Source organism: Hippocampus bargibanti, linkage group LG02 (genome assembly GCF_051943395.1).
Source record: "Hippocampus bargibanti isolate YZ-2025 linkage group LG02, ASM5194339v1, whole genome shotgun sequence".
In the NCBI taxonomy this organism is placed as follows: Eukaryota; Metazoa; Chordata; class Actinopteri; order Syngnathiformes; family Syngnathidae; genus Hippocampus; species Hippocampus bargibanti.
In genome coordinates this window covers 34,641,987-34,659,103 of record NC_142735.1, presented here as the reverse complement: position 1 = coordinate 34,659,103, position 17,117 = coordinate 34,641,987, and the positions used below count along the sequence as shown (strand labels likewise).

Sequence of the window (17,117 nt, the reverse complement as noted above, 5' to 3'; positions counted from 1 at the left end):
CTCGTTATATCGATATTCAAGGGAGTCCGAAAAAATATCGATATAACCGGGACTATCGATATATCCGACCCTGTTTGCATGTAATTTTCTCCGTGCGTGCATAGAAATAGTATCGATATAACCGGGACTATCGATATATCCGATATCGATATAACGAGACTTTACTGTATGCTCATCGTCCGGCAGTGAATGAGTTAAGTAACTTATTGTACAACAATACTTGGGGGAAAAAAAAAAAAACTAAACCTAATTAAATAAAGAATAAATTCAGGCTTTCCATGCATGGCATCAAAAAATAAAAAAAACAGTTTATTTCTGCGTTTCTGTATGATAAAATAACAGTTTTTGCCCAGGGAGAGAAAAAAGTCGATAAATAATTAAACATGAGTGAATGGAAAAAAAAAACACAATTTAAAAGAATTATACACGATGAAAATGGAAGCATGTCAAACTGTACAAAAAAAGCATTGGATGTTTTCCTCTTACATATTTGTTTTTTTGTTTTGGCAGAGAAATAAATACTTGAAAGGCGTAACTGCCTCAAATGAAGCACCCGCAGTCTCTTTGGTAAATGGAATATTGACACGGTAAGTTGATCAATTCCCTCCAAAAATATTGGAACAATGAGTTTAACATGGCCGCCAAATGAGAACAGTTTAGAATAGAATTTACATTTTTTTTTAAATGGCATAAAAAAAACAACCTCTGCATTGTGAAGACTCGACTACCGGCCCGCCATATTTGAACATGAGCGTGAAAACTTTATATCCACTGTTGTGGCTATTTCAAATTTGCTTTGTATTTAATATTAGCTATCTAACTAGCTATCTATTTGCTATCTAGCTGGCCATCTATTAGCTATCTAGCTCGCTATCTATTAATTAGCTAGCTAACAATTGTTTGGGTTACCGGGTTGATTGTACGCTAGCGCGCGTGTGGCTGCCGCTACTCACCCACAGAAAGACTTATCCTGTGACTGTAAAGTGACCTTGAGAGTTTTGAAAGGCGCTTATAAATTAAATTTATTTTTATTATTTAAAAAAAAATGTGTGTTAACTAATTCTGAATTTGTAATACCCCAAACACAGTGTCAAAACAACAACAAAAGGGACAAAACGGTGAACGTACTGTCTTTTTTTTTGCGATATTGTGTTTCAAGTTGTGAAAAATGGGGCAGGCAACTTTTCAGAGTTGTCTGCCCTGGTGTCCGCTAACTTTTTGTCATGAGTTACAGACATTGCTATTTTGCTAGCTATCTAATAGCTCTCTACTAGCTATCTAGTACCTGTCTACTACCTGTCTAGCTATCTATTAGCTATCTTGGTAGATATCTAATTGCTATCTGCTAGCTAGCTTTATCTATTTGAGTTACTTCCGGGTTGAGTGAAGACTGGTGTGTGTGGCTGCCGCTGCTCACCCACAAAAAAAAAATATCCTGTGACTGTAAAGTGACCTTAAGAGTTTTGGAAGGTGCTTAGAAATGACATGTATTATTATTATTAAACCTGATAGAGTACTGCTCTCTATTGGGTTTAAGTCTGGCGATCAAAGGATGTTTGTTTTCATATCAAACTCAGTTATCAAGCCAGTGGGGGAAAAAATACCCAGTGAGACCTACTTTTCCAATATTTTTGGAGGGGGAGCCAACAGCAAAAAGAACTCGAACAAAATAAGCACCCATTTCCCGTAACGCTATCGGCCCATATGAGCTGAGGAACTCCTTATCTAACATTGTCTGTGGAGTCCCGGTGTAAAATTTGTCATCTCGGTATTTATTCCGTTCGGGAGATTGAATCCAATCCCAATCTTGCTTTGATTTTCTTCGTCCAATTTTGACGTTAAACGTGTCCGATGGGCGCGCTATTGTTAGCGTTATCGGTGTCCTTGCACACGCACTCGCACTCCTCGTGGTGCTCCAAGGCCACGTCGGTCATGGACTTCTGCAGGCCTCGTCCGCCGCTGCGGTGTTTCAGCAGCAGAACCTGATGGGGGGGGGGGGGGGGGGGGGGGGGGCGGAGGGGGTAAAAAAATAAAATATAAATAAATAAAACATCATGTTTTCGGACAGCCCGTATGAAATACAGTGATACCTCGGTTTAGGAACCCCTTGGCTTACGAACTTTTCGGTTTACGAACGTTAAATTTATGAAAATTTTACCTTGGCATACAAACTATTTTTTGGGATACACACGGAGCTGCCACAATGAGTGATGTGTCGTTCGCGAACGAGCCCGTTCTCCTGACATGTAAATTGCAGACTTGTTTTTGTCCTCTATTCCCCACACCCAGTCTACGGTTAAAGCCACGTGATTGGTCAAGAACGCAGCAGTGGGGGGAGTTGGTTTAAACATTAAAGATACAGGCAGACGACAGCGAGAGAGTGAGAAAATGGATAGAAAACAGTGAAATTTGGACTTGTTTCAACTAGTAGTTCAAAGGCAGTGTAGACTGCAAGACTAAAATATCCCATCAACCAGGCTCCAAAAATCACCTGCACAAACCATCTGTACACTTGATGCAAAAAGCTATCAACTCAGCTAAACAGAACACGATTGATGAGGAACTAGGTAAAATTATCGCGGAGAAAGCACCTACAAGGGATGATTCCTCAAGATGGTGAAAGAAGAAGGCTACGTTCCTCATCAAGTGTTTAAAGTTGATGAAAGCGGCCACTCCATTCCATCAAGCCATCAACGACCATCACAAAGGTCAATAAAACCACTTTATTATACAGTACAGTTTATTTCTTTAATTATAATACCATAGAACATTACATAAAATAAGGTATATTTCGTGTAGTTTTAAGGCTTAGAAAGTTAGAACGTCGAAAATTATGTTTTATGGGGACCTGAGAACGAATTATTCTCATTTTAATGGTTTCCTATGGGAAATTAATTTTTGGGATACACACTTTTCGCCTTACACACTCTGTCTGGGAGCCAATTAAGTTCGTAAGCCAAGGTATCACTTTACTATTAAAGTTGCTGCATAGACCCTTCAGTGTTTCTCCACTGTGAGACTAATAAAGGCATATCCAATCCAATCCAATCCAATGGTTGGTGCTGTTTTGGGGAGCAACTAAATGAAATTAAACGAAACTGTGAGTGGGTCAAATTGACCCGGAAAACGGAATTGATTTGTTCCTGACAAACCAACAACAAAACAAAAGTTTTGAGTTAACATTTGCCCAGGATAAAAGTGCCTTTGACTAATTATTTTGCGGGTACCTCGTGGTACTTTTTCGTGACTCGGACGGGCTGGCACTGGCAGTCATAGCAGCGGTGGGCGCAGCAGGCGCAATTCCCGCCGCAACGCCTCACCAGGAGGCAGCTGGGCCAGAAAATGGCGTCGGTCCGCTTGAGCTCCTCGCGCAGCGACACGGACAAGTTGCGCGGCGTGCAGCTATACAGTTGAGATTCCTCCCAAAGCAGGTTCAGGTCAGCGCCTCCTCGAGGGGGGGAAAAATGGATTACAATACAATACAATATAATATACAGTAAAGTCTGGTTATATCGATATCGGATATATCGATAGTCCCGGTTATATCGATACTATTTCTATGCACGCACGGAGAAAATTACATGCGAACAGGGTCGGATATATCGATAGTCCCGGTTATATCGATATTTTTTCGGACTCCCTTGAATATCGATATAACGAGACTTTACTGTAATACATATTGATTTATAGAGCGCTTTAACAACTGTAACAAAGCACTTAGCATGGACGACTATCATGCTACAAGATGCTGAGAAAGTACTCGTTTTATCTAAATAAAGTACTTTGTCACCGTTTGTTGGCCCCAAGAATCAAGGGGTGGAAGCCAATCATTAGTTTTCTATCAATAAAGCACTTCAACTCACCTCACCATAGTTCCTTGGCATTTGCTATCTATTAGCTATCTAGCTCGCTGGTATCTAGCTAGCCATCTATTAGATAGCAAGCTGGCTGGCTGTCTATAATAATCATTTCATTTATAAGCGCCTTTCAAAACTCTCAAAGTTACAGACACAGGACATTTTTTTCTGCGGGTGAGCAGTGGCAGCCACACGCGCCAGCGTTCACTCACCCCGGAAGTAACATGAAGTAAAAAATAAAAGAAAACTAAATAACATAATATGACAACACAAAGACAGAGAGTCATTCATTCTTCAGCATTTTCTCTACCCTCTTTGTGACATGAAGCAGTTCTAGATGAAAGAGGACAGGATCAAAGCGTCCTTTGCAGCAGTTGTCTAGCTAGCTATCTATTAGATGGCTGGCTATCTAGCTAGCTGGCTAGCTATCTGTTAGCTAGCTAGCGATATATCAGAATCAGAATCAGAATCATCTTTATTGCCAAGTATGTAGAACACACAAGGAATTTGTTTCCGGTAGATTAGCTGGCTATTATTAGCTGGCTATCTAGCTAGGTATCTATTAGCTGGCTGACTATTTATCGAGCTATCTATTAGCTGGCTGGCTATCTAGCTAGCTATCTATTAGCTGACTGGCTATATAGCTAGCCATATATTAGCTAGCTATTAGCTGGCTTGCTATATAGCTAGCTATTAGCTGGATGGCTATCTAGCTAGCTATCTATCTGAGTTATTTGAGTTATTCCGGGTTGAGTGAGCGCAGGCACAGGTAGCTTTTCTATCTATTAGCTATCAAGTGAGATGGCTGGCTATCTAGCTAGCTAGCTATCAGATTGCTAGCTATCTAGCTACAGCCATAGACAAACTCACCCTGTGACTATAAAGTGAGCCTAAGGGTTTTGAAATACGCTTATAAATGAAATGTATTATTATTATTATTATTATTATTCACTGCCATTCCTGAATGTATTCAGGAATTGAAAAGCATGACGTGGAGCGCCATTCCCTAATTTGTTCGGGTTTTGGTCTTTCTTGGGGGAGGGGTGCGGATAAAGCGCTGGTTAGACCTCTGGCAATATTTTTAAAATATGTATATTTACATTTGTAGTTTCTTGTCATTAAGATGCTACAATACGGCACCAAAGTAGCACATTTGTCTAAATAACGTACTGAAAATTGTTGAACATATTGCCAAAGTGCGTATTTGCTCTAAATGAAGCTCCTCATCCAAATTCCTCCATAGTTCCTTGGCAGCAAGTTGTCCATCTATTCACCTCTGGCTTTCTTGTTATGGATGAAGGATTTCCCGAGGACGTGCCACGTCCGTTTATACAAGTCATCCATATCTAGCTGCCAGCGCTCGGGTTCCAAGTACTTCATCACCTCCTCCACTGTCCTCAGGCCCGACACGGCCACCGATAGTTCTTGCAGTTCCAGCTGGGATGGAAGTTCAGTTTCTGCCGGAATCTGTCCAAAAAAAGAAGGTACTGTACAGTTTATTTCTTTAATTGCAGTCCTTATGGAATGTGACTCCTTCCAAACAGCAATTTCCTCCGACCTGCCATCCCATTCCATCAAGCCATCAACGACCATCACAAAGGTAAATAAAACCACTTTATTATACAGTTCAGTGTATTTCTTTCATTACAATACAATAGCACATTTATTATACATAGAATAATGTATTTTATTTGTGGTTTTAAAGGACAACCGACGTCCCCGGACAAGTTGTGTCCATAATTTGAAAAAATGGCTTCAAATGACTTCTACTGAGCGTATTTTAATAAGATTCCACGCCAAAACAGTAAACTCTCGTTATATCGATATCGGATATATCGATAGTCCCGGTTATATCAATACTATTTCTATGCACGCACGGAGAAAATTACATGCAAACAGGGTCGGATATATCGATAGTCCCGGTTATATCGATATTTTTTCGGACTCCCTTGAATATCAATATAACGAGACTTTACTGTAGCTATATTTTACATTTTAAGACTCGCGCTGAATATTCAGGAAGTCTTTCGTTTGAGTTGGTGACGAGTCCGTACGTGACGTCACTAAAGGAACGCCCCCGACCCAAAAAAAGACACATTGTAGCAGTCCTTCCATCACGTCAATGTATTTTGCTATACTTGTTTGGTCCCAAAAGCTGCCAGAAGAGGGCGTCCAAGCTCCATGGAAGGAATTTATCAGCCTGTGGAAAGGGCTGATTCATTCCTCACAGGAGCTGGTCGCCATTTTTCTGCCTCTTTTCTGCGACGGTACATTGCAGTCCAGATGCCTCAAAATGACACGGAATACATTCTTTAATCGATTGCAAACATGTATGCTTTCCTCTTCAGAACTATTTGAATCATATTCATAACTGGATGTGTAACAAGAAAGCATATTCTCCGAATGTGAAGCCATTGTTTTGATTCTGCAGCAATGCAAGACGTCTTGGCGTGACGTCACGAACTGGGGGCGGGACTTTCTGAAAATGCCCAATTCGCAGCTCATTTTTTTTTCCAGATTTTGGACACTTTGTCATTTTTATTGGTGTTTTGCATTTGACTAAAAATATCATACTGCGTGTTTTGGGTATTTTAGATGCTATTAAACGTTTTTCTGATGTCAGTTAAGAAAGAAAAAAGTGACGTCGGTTGTCCTTTAAGGCTTATTTAGTTGAACATTATATTTTATGGGGACCTGGGAACGGATTATTCTCATTTTAATGGTTTCCTAGGGTAAATTAATTTTTGGGATACACACTTTTCACCTTACACACTCTGGGAACCAATTAAGTGCGTAAGCCAAGGTCCCACTGTATTCTTTTTGGTTTTCATATAAACAGCTGTAAGTTAGACCAACATTTCAATTTCAAAACAAAATGGCTGACTTCCTGTGTGCTCTCGGGGGGAATCTTATTGAGAATTTCTTGTGGGCCTCCCACATGATAGACACAGTTTAAAAAAAAATGTCATTGTGAAATTGGCTCCGCGGGCTAATTTTAAACAAAAACTCGTAAATTAGCATTCTGTTATTCCAATTGGAGAAACTAATGGGAAAAGCACCTTCTATGAACCATAAACCAAAACCACAAATGAATTCCTCAGCTGTTTGTGGTTAAGATGGCTTTGAGTGTTATTTTCTACACATATTAAGAGCTGTGAATCAAAACACTTATTTCCGATCCGTCTTTATACAAATGAGGCCAAGGAACCCTGCAGCAAAATTCATTCGCTGGGTGGGGCAGCCATTTTTTTTTTTTTTTTTAAGATGGCGCCGTGAGAGTGGCTGCCATCCCAGCAGGTCCTGTATTTTGTTTTTCTACTTCTTTCTTTCCCTTTCCTTTTCTCTTTCTTTCATAACTTTGCTGCTGTGTTACTTTGCTGCTGTGTTAGCGTGAACGCTGGTGCAAATGGCTGCCGCTGCTCACCCGCACAAAAATCATGTGACTGTTAAGTGTCTTTGAGGGATTTTAAAGGCGCTTAGAAATTAAATGTATTATTATTATTATTATTCGTATTATTATTCATATTTGTATTATTATTATTATTATTATTATTATTATTATTATTATTATTATTATTATTATTATTATTATTATTAAAACAAGCGAACCCTTTTCTCACAAAACCCGGTTATCATACAGACTGGACATACATGACTGTATTTTTTTTCTACTTCTTTCTGTCCTTTACTCTTCCTTTCATAACTTTGCTGCTGTGTTACTTCCGGGTAAAAAAATCCCATGACTGTAAAGTATTTGGGGCAAAATTCTGGATAAAAATACTCTATACTCTATTGAAAAAAATAAATCAAAATAAATACAAATAAAAATAAAAATACAAATACATAAATAAAAGAAATAAAGATAAAAATGAATACATTCCGAGCTCATTTTATGGCAGTTTTGGGACACTTTAAGTCATTTTTATTGGTGTTTTGCATTTGACTAAAAATATCATCCTGCGTGTTATGGGTATTTTAGATGCTATAAAACGTTTTTCGGATGTCAGTTAAGAAACAAAAAATGGTGTCGGTTGTCCTTTAAAGGAAAAAACGACACCGGCTGTCCAAAATACAATGCAATACATACATATTGATTGATATACTGCTTTAACAACAGCTGAAGCTGCAACAAAGCGCTTAAGTCTCCGGACAAGTTGTGTCCATAATTTGTAAAATGGCTTCAAATGACTTCTACTGAGCGTATTTTACAAAGATTCCACCGCATATAGCTATATTTTACGTTTTAAGACTCGCGCTGAATAGTCAGGAAGTCTTGTTTTTCAGTTGGTGACGGGTCCGTACGTGACGTCACTGAAGGAACGCCCCTGACCGAAACAGACACATGGTAGCAGTCCTTCCATCACGTCAATGTATTTTGCTGTAATTATTTGGTCTGAAAACCTCGTGTTGCACCAAAAAGCCGCTAGAAGAGGGCGACCAAGCTCCATGGAAGGAATTCAGCAGCCTGTGGAAACGGGCTGATTAATTCCTCACACGGAGCTTGGACGCAATTTTCTGCTTCTTTTCTGGTGATCCGTTTCTCCCCAATGTTGCCTCAAAATGGCACGGAATAAATTCTTTATTGCAAACACGTATGCTTTCCTCTTCAGAACTACAGTAAAGTCTCGTTATATCGATATCGGATATAACGATAGTCCCGGTTATATCGATATTTTTTCGGACTCCCTTGAATATCGATATAACGAGACTTTACTGTATTTGAATCATATTCATAACTGGATGTGTAACAGCAATGCAAGACGTCTTGGCGTGACGTCACGAACTGGGGGCGGGACTTTCTGAAAATGCCCAATTCGCAGCTCAGTTTTTTTGCAGATTTTGGACACTTGAAGTCATTTTTATTGGTGTTTTGCATTCGACTAAAAATATCATACTGCTTGTTTTGGGTATTTTAGATGCTATAAAACGTTTCTCTGATGTCAGTTAGGAAACAAAAAACTGATGTCGGTTGTCCTTTAAGTAACTTAGTTGAATCAGTAAGTTTACAAGAATGTTTATTTGAGGAAGTATCAAAGTCCGAGTACTCCCGCGCTGGTTTCAAGCATCTCCTCCTCATCATTCTTTTTGGTGTTTTAACAAGCCGACTGCCCAAAATGGCATCCTGTCAATGACAGAGCGGCTCTTGATGGGGGGGGCCCCCGGTGCGGCTTCCTGTGGCATCCGGTAGCGGTAGAACAGAGCGCCGCTGTTCCACTACTCGAGGTTCAAAGAGAACACAGGAGTGGGGTAACATTTTCACAAGGTTTTTTTTTTCCCAGTGGAAGTTGGCTATGTTTGCTTGGTGGGGGGGTGCTTGGAACTGCCACTTAAAGGACAACCGACGTCTCCGGACAAGTCGTGTTGATAATTTATAAAATGGCTTCAAATGACTTCTACTGAGCAAAGATTCTACCGCATATAGCTATATTTTACGTTTTAAGACTCGCGCTGAATATTCCGGAAGTCTTCTTTTTGAGTTGGTGACGAGTCCGTACGTGACGTCACTAAAGGAACGCCCCTCAGCGAGAAAGGACATACATTGCATCACCTCAATGCATTTTGCGGTACTTTGTTTGGTCTGAAAACTGTTGATGGCGAAATTAGAAGGAAAACACATAAATAACACGATGGTGAATCGTTGTGTGTTGCGCCAAGACTACTACAGTGTATTTGATGTTCGCTTACAAAATGTGCCATGAGACAATTTCCACGGAGCTTTGTCGCCATCTTCTGCCTTTTTTTGGGTACTACTATAGTGTTTGTCACTACATTTCTCTCCAGATGCATCAAAATGACCGCAATACTATTTACTCAATAGAAATAAACAATGACTGGAAATGATAACGCTGAAATTAAAACATAGAAGAAGAAAAAAAAATGTCCTGACTTCACATATCAAAACTTGCAATATCATTTTGCCAAGTTTTCATGAATAAAAATAATACATCTGATTTATAAACACCTTTCAAAACTCTCAAGGTCACTTTACAGTCACAGTATAAGTTTTTCTGTGGGTGAGCAACGGCATCCACACGCGCCAGCGTTCACTCAACCCTGAATACCTCAAATAGTAGAAAGCTAGCTAGCTAGCTAATAGTTAATAGATAGCTAGCTTTATAGATAACTAGCTTGATAGCTAGCTTGATAGATAACTAGCTTGATAGATAGCTACCTTGACAGATAGCTAATAGAGAGATAGCTTGATAGATAACTAGCTTGATAGATAGCTACCTTGACAGATAGCTAATAGAGAGCTAGCTTGATAGATAACTAGCTTGATAGATAGCTAATAGATAGCTAGCTGGATAGATAGGTAATAGATAGCTAGCTGGATAGCCAGCTAGTTAGTTAGATATCTAATAGACAGAAAATTGCTAGCTAGCTAGATAACCAGCTACTTAGTTCGATAGCTACTAGCCAGAAAATAGCTAGCTATCTAGATAATAATAATAATAATAATAATAATAATAATAATAATAATAATAATAATACATTTCATTTCTAAGCGCCTTTCAAAACTCTCAAGGACACTTTACAGTCACTGGATTTTTTTTGTGCGGGTGAGCAGTGGCAGCCATTCGCGCCAGCGTTCACTCTACCCGGAAGTCTTCTGAGAAATACAATACAATGAAATAAAACAAAATCAAATATTATACAATAAAAACATGAAAATACACTATAAGAGAAAAAATGCAACAAAATACAATCAAATAGAATAACTTAAAATAAAATACATATGTGCATCACTACATCTCTAAAGGTAGGTTTAAGTTGTCGTGGCCCAGCCAGCTAGTTAATTACATAACTAATAGACAGCTTCTAGCTAGCTAGCTAGCTAGCCAGCTAGTTAGTGGCTGAAATGGATGAAATCCACCCTTTGCAGTTTTAATGAACACAGCACACTGCATGCGCTGCATACACGAGTTCTTACTTTTACTGTTTCTTGTCAACTTTTTTTTACGATTGTAGCGATAAAATGAGATTTTCCCCTGAATACAATATCCAATCAGATAGTTCCCTTTTCCAATTTTCTTGAACGCCTCAAATAAGCTGCACATACCATTCTTTTATGAGATGTTTTTTTATAGTCTTTTCACCTCTGATTATAAATGACAGATGAGCCAATGTGCCTTTTCGGACTTGAAGAAAGGTTAACGGAAAGGTTACAGGAGGCTATTAATCTCGTAATATTAAAGTGTAAAAAGAAACAGTCACCGTATATATGGTGTGTATCACAGAGTTAAAAATAGAGATACTTATATCAAGCTCAAAATAATGGACAATTCCTCTTTTCATTTCAGGGGGGCCCAATAGAAACCAGGAAGGGGTCGAGGACCCTTGACGAGATACTTTATTCCTTTTATAAGGTCTCCGTTTTTGTTAGGGACAATAACTTTTAGATCATCGAGAGTCTGAAAGGGTGCAGGTGGAAGGCATTCATGGGAGAGAGCTTGGTGGAAACGTTCCTTTCTTGGTCATTTGTACACTGAAAAGCAATAAATAAATACATACATACACACATACACACATAAAATAACATGTTATTTAAACAAAAGAAAAAAAAATATTTTTATAAAAAAATTATATTATAACACAAAAATAAAGGAAACCATTAATACAGATTAAAAGAATAAATAGAATGTGACCACGTGAAAATGAAATGAAAATATTTCAAATACAGAAAGCAAAAAAAAAAAACAATCAAATTAAGAGATAAAATACAACACAAGTATTCAATTACAGTGATACCTTGGCTTACGAACTTAATTGGTTCCCTGACAGGGTGTGCAAGGTGCAATGTGTGTATCCCAAAAAATAATTTCTCATAGGAAACCATTAAAATGAGAATAATCCGTTCCCAGGTCCCCATAAAACATAATTTTCTACTTTCAAATTTTCTAAGGCTCAAAACTACACAAAATAAAAAAAAAACGTTCATCTTCCGAAATTTTATTTCCCATAAGAAACCATTAAAATGAGAATAATCCGTTCCCGGGTCCCCATAAAACATTATTTTCTACAAAATAAGCCTTAAAACTACACAAAATATACCTTATTTTATGTATAATAAATGTGATATGGTATTATAAATAATTAAATAAATAACATGTACTGCATAATAAAGTCATTTTATTTACCCTTGTGATGGTCGTCGATGGCTTGATGGAATGAAGTGGCCAGTTTAAACACTTGATGAGGAACGTAGCCTTCTTCTTTCACCATCTTGAGGAATGATCCCTTGTAGGTGCTTTCTCTGCGATAATTTTACCTAGTTCCTCATCAATTGTGTTCTGTTTAGCTGGGTTGATAGATTTTTGGATCAAGTTTACAAATGGCTTGTGCGAGTTGTTTGTGGAGCCTGAATGATGGGAATTTTAACCTTGCAGTCTACACTCTGCCTTTGAACTATCAAAATTGAAACGAGTCCCCATTTCACTGTTCTCTATCCATTTTGTCACTCTCTCTCTCTGTCGTCTTCCTGTCTCTTTAATGTTTAAAATTAAACCCCCACTGCTGCGTTCTCGACCAATCAAATAGCTTTAACCGAAGACTGGGGGCGGGGAATAGAGGAAAAAAAAATGTCGGCCGCCATTTTCTTTTTTGGAGAACGGCCTCACTCTCTGTCTGTAACCCCCTCACTGCTGCGTTCTTGACCAGTCACGTGGCTTTAACCGAAGACTGGGGGCGGGGAATAGAGGACAAAAACAGTCGGCTGCCATTTTCTTGTTAGGAGAACGGGCTCGTTCGTGAACGACACATCACTCATTGTGGCACCTCCGTGTGTATCCCGAAAAATTGTTCGTATGCCGAGGTAAACATTTCGTAAATTTAACGTTCGTAAACCGCAAAGTTCGTAAGCCAAGGGGTTGGTAAACCGAGGTATCACTGTATTTAAATCCAACCCCAATAACTGACATTCCGGTTTTATCTGCATGATTCAACTAATGATCTGTCCCGTTCCTGTAATAACTTCCACGAACAAAATAAACATGTGCTCCATTTTAATTTGTCATTCATTTGGATGCCAGAAAAATATAATTGCCAATTTTGTCAACACAGCCGACTGTTCTTACATCCGCCTCAATTCGCTCACCATGTAAAATCAAGCTAAATTTTTTTACCGCAAATGCTAATCGCCATGTTTCTTGCCGCCGTGACGTGATTCTTACCGCTGTCTGGATGGCGTAACGGATGAGGAAGCCCGGCTCGGATGGGAAGTATTCATCCGAGACGAAGCGTAGGCGCACCTGATTGCCTTTACTGAGGTGGGCCGCGGGGGCTGCCTGCAACCCACACCAGCGGCCCAGGATGCTCCCATTGGTCGGATCCTCCAGCTCGACAAAGTCATACCTAAAAAAAAAACACACATCACATTGCATTTTAACCAAAATGATAGGACACGTTTTTGGTCTCTTTTACCGATGATCCCTTTTAATAATAATAATAATAATAGTAATAGTCATGATAATAATAGTAGTAGTAATAATAATAGTAATAATAGTAGTAGGAATAACAGTAATAATAATAATAAGAATAGTAGTAGTAATAATAATAAGAAGCAGAAGAATAATAATAGTAATAATCATAATAGTAGTAGTAATAATAATAATAGTAATAATAATAATACATTTCATTTATAAGCGCCTTTCAAAACTGTCAAGGTCACTTTACAGTCACAGGATAAGTTTTTTTCTGTGGGTGAGCAGCAGCAGGCACACTCGCCAGCGTACACTCAACCCGGAAGGAACTCAAATAGATAGAAAGCTAGCTAGCTAGCGAATAGATAGCTAATAGCTAGACAGCTAGCTTTATAGCTCATAGATAGCCAGCTAGATAGATAGCTACCGAGCCATATAGCTAATAGAAAGCAAATAGATAGCCAGCGAGATATATAGCTACCCTGCCACATAGCTAATAGAAAGCAAATAGATAGCCAGCTAGATAGCTAGCTAGATAGCCAGCAATATAGCCAATAGATAGCAAATAGCAGCAGCAGCCATACGCGCCAGCGTTCACTCAACACAAAAGCAACTCAGATACAAAGCTAGCTAGCTAATAGATAGCTAATAAACAGCTGATAGCTAGCCAGCTAGATAGCGAATAGGTAGCTAGCTAGACAGCTTAGCGCATTGGTAACTAGCTAGACAGCTGGCCAGCTAGATAGCTACTAGATTGTTATCTAGGTAGCCCACTAGATAGCCAGCTAGATAGCTATAAAATAAAATAAAACCAAATAATTGTAATCATTTAGATGCATTTTGTTGTAAATTAGTAGGTAGGTAGCTAGATAGGTTATCTAAATCGATGTTAGCTAAATGGATGGATGTGTTGGTAGCTACATGGGCTGAAAGCGCGCTCGAGAGCTAGCTAGAGGGCTAGATAGCCTCTTAAAAAAATCACGTTCGTGCTATAAAAGGCCCCCACATGTTGTCTCACGAATCCTTGAGCAAAGCAATGACCTACAACTGCCATCTGCGCCGGAAATACTCGTTTTCGGAACAATACTAGTAAAAAAAGAAAAATACTCATAAAAGGAGTGGAGGTGGCATGGCGATCAATAACAACGCTATCCCATAATACACCACAAACACAGCCGAGTGGAAGTATTCCAACACTTTTTGTGGCGACAGATGGCTCATCAATAATTCAATGCGGGTCATTAAAGGGCCTGTTGAACAGCAATGGAACAAATGGGCTGACATCAAGTAATATCACGAAGATATTTTAAGGGCAAAGATGACTCGATATCAGCCATGAATCCAACCATGACCTCATAAAACAAAATAGAAATCCACAAACAGTTGATTATTCATGAAGATCGTTGCCTTGCACAATAGAAGTAAACAGAAGTTACTACAAACGTGTAATGGAGGCAATCTGTTCTTTTAAACTGCTCAGTGCCTGTCAAAATGTGTGGACGAGAACACTGTGAGTGGAACGTAAATGTGTGTGTGTGTGTGTGTGTGTGTGTGTGTGTGTGTGTGTGTGTGTGTGTGTGTGTGTGTGTGTGTGTGTGTGTGAGTGAGTGCAGATGTTTGGATGGTGCCTTCATCATGTGCCATCCTGGGATGCAATTGAATGCCTCAGGCCCTCAGTTGGACTGGTTTGACCCCAGAAAAAAAAAATATACTTTTTAAGCTCTTATTTGCCCGACGGCCTCCAGGATGGCGAGATGCCGATTACTTAAGGCTACATCCACCTGTGCACATGGATGTATGAGGCATGTTTTTCTTTTTTGTGTGATGGTCGGTCCGTCAGTCGGTCAGTTTGTCAGTCAGTCAGTCAGTCCCTTAGTCAGTCCATCCAGTGAGTCAGTCAGTACCTCAGTCAGTCCCTCATTAGTCTCTCAGTCAGTCAGTCAGTCCCTCAGTCAGTCCCTGAGCCAGTCCTCCCGTCAGTCAGTCCATCTGTCCGTCAGTCAGTCAGTCCGGCAATCAGTCCATCAGTCAGTCCATCCGTCAGTCAGTCAGTCCGTCAATCAGTCCATCAGTCAGTCCATCCGTCAGTCAGTCAGTTCGTCCGTCAGTACCTCAGTCAGTCAGTTCATCCGTTTGTCAGTCAGTCCGTCAGTCAGTCCGTCAGTACCTCAGTCAGTCAGTTCATCCGTTTGTCAGTCAGTCAGTCAGTCCGTCAGTCAGTCCCCGAGCCAGTCCTCCCGTCAGTCAGTCCATCTGTCCGTCAGTCAGTCAGTCCGTCAATCAGTCCATCAGTCAGTCCATCCGTCAGTCAGTCAGTTCGTCCGTCAGTACCTCAGTCAGTCAGTTCATCCGTTTGTCAGTCAGTCAGTCAGTCAGTCCGTCAGTCAGTCAGTCAGTCAGTTCGTCCGTCAGTACCTCAGTCAGTCAGTTCATCCGTTTATCAGTCAGTCAGTCAGTCAGTCCGTCAGTCAGTCAGTCAGTCAGTTCGTCCGTCAGTACCTCAGTCAGTCAGTTCATCCGTTTATCAGTCAGTCAGTCAGTCAGTCCGTCAGTCAGTCAGTCTCTCAGTCAGTCCCTGATCCAGTCCTCCCGTCAGTCAGTCCATCTGTCCGTCAGTCAGTCAGTCCCTCAATCAGTCCATCAGTCAGTCCATCCGTCAGTCATCAGTCCCTCAGTCAGTGTTCCAGTCGGTCCCTCAGTCAGTCCCGCAGTCAGTCAGTCCCTTAGTTCGTCAGTCAGTCCATTAATCAGTCTGTCCGTCAGTCCCTCCGTCAGTGAGTCAGTCGGTCCGTCAGTCAGTCCGTCAGTCAGGCCCTCAGTCAGTCGAGTTGAGTTTTTTATTTGACTTTGCAGATGTTTTTTTTTTCAATATGATAAGTCGATATGGAAGTCCGAGTTAGGTGTGTCCTAAATTTAGAGGAAGTCCTGCATAGTTATGTGGAATTGTCGTTAGACTTAACTAATTCACTGCCAGATACAGTAAAGTCTCGTTATATCGATATTCAAGGGAGTCCGAAAAAATATCGATATAACCGGGACTATCGATATATCCGACCCTGTTTGCATGTAATTTTCTCCGTGCGTGCATAGAAATAGTATCGATATAACCGGGACTATCGATATATCCGATATCGATATAACCAGACTTTACTGTATGTGAAAAAATGTGTCCACTCGTGTGCCAGGGTTTTTGTCCTTGTCACTCGAATTCCAGGACCCACCGAATATGAGTTTTAGGACTACATAAACATTCAACCTTAGACTCTCTTCTTTCATTAGAAAAAAAGAGTTAATTCCTAAATGTTGTGGGTCTTGAATTAGATGAGCTTGAAATGAGGGTGGCTGTTCAGAATACAATGCAATACATATATATTGATTGATATAGCGCTTTAACAACCGCTGAAGCTGGAACAAAGCGCTAATATGTACAAAATTGAAATGCTGCCCCCTTGTGGAAGGCAAAAAAAAACATTGGCAGAGATCTGGCCAGTGCTTTATCGGCACCCAAGCAAGAAAAAAAAATATAACTAATTCGGTCATATTTTCAATTCCCGAATAAATTCGGGAATGGCAGTGAGTGAGTTAAGGATAATCTTGAATGCTCACAAGATTTTACTTTTTTGTGTGATTTTACAGTCATCTCATGTGATTCAAAAATGTTTTCGTGTCTTTTTACAGAATGAAAGATGTAAGACCATCTCATGATTTCACAGACACTTTCTGAGTTAATTTTTTTCTAATTTATTCCAAGTAGTCTTACAATGTAGTGGAAGCGCCATCAGATTATTGAGTGTGACTGAACAGAATGTTTACAACATTAGAAAAAAGGCTCATGTGGTTT

At 39.8% G+C, this 17,117-nt stretch overlaps 1 protein-coding gene across 2 annotated transcripts in view; it reads right to left on the bottom strand.

Annotated features, from left to right (window-relative positions):
- Positions 1-283: 283 nt before the first annotated feature.
- The window catches only part of pdgfc (platelet derived growth factor c), a 56,703-nt gene continuing 39,869 nt past the window's right edge, over positions 284-17,117 (bottom strand). The window contains exons 3-6 of one of the 2 annotated variants that reach the window (XM_088991115.1): positions 13,028-13,208; positions 5,132-5,324; positions 3,228-3,448; positions 284-1,982 (exon numbers count right to left, since the gene is read on the bottom strand). In XM_088991115.1, coding sequence (XP_088847241.1) covers positions 1,839-1,982; positions 3,228-3,448; positions 5,132-5,324; positions 13,028-13,208 — 739 coding nt within the window. In that variant the 3' untranslated portion in view covers positions 284-1,838. The remainder of the gene's footprint in view (positions 1,983-3,227; positions 3,449-5,131; positions 5,325-13,027; positions 13,209-17,117) is intronic. The other variant, XM_088991116.1, reaches the window with a different exon arrangement.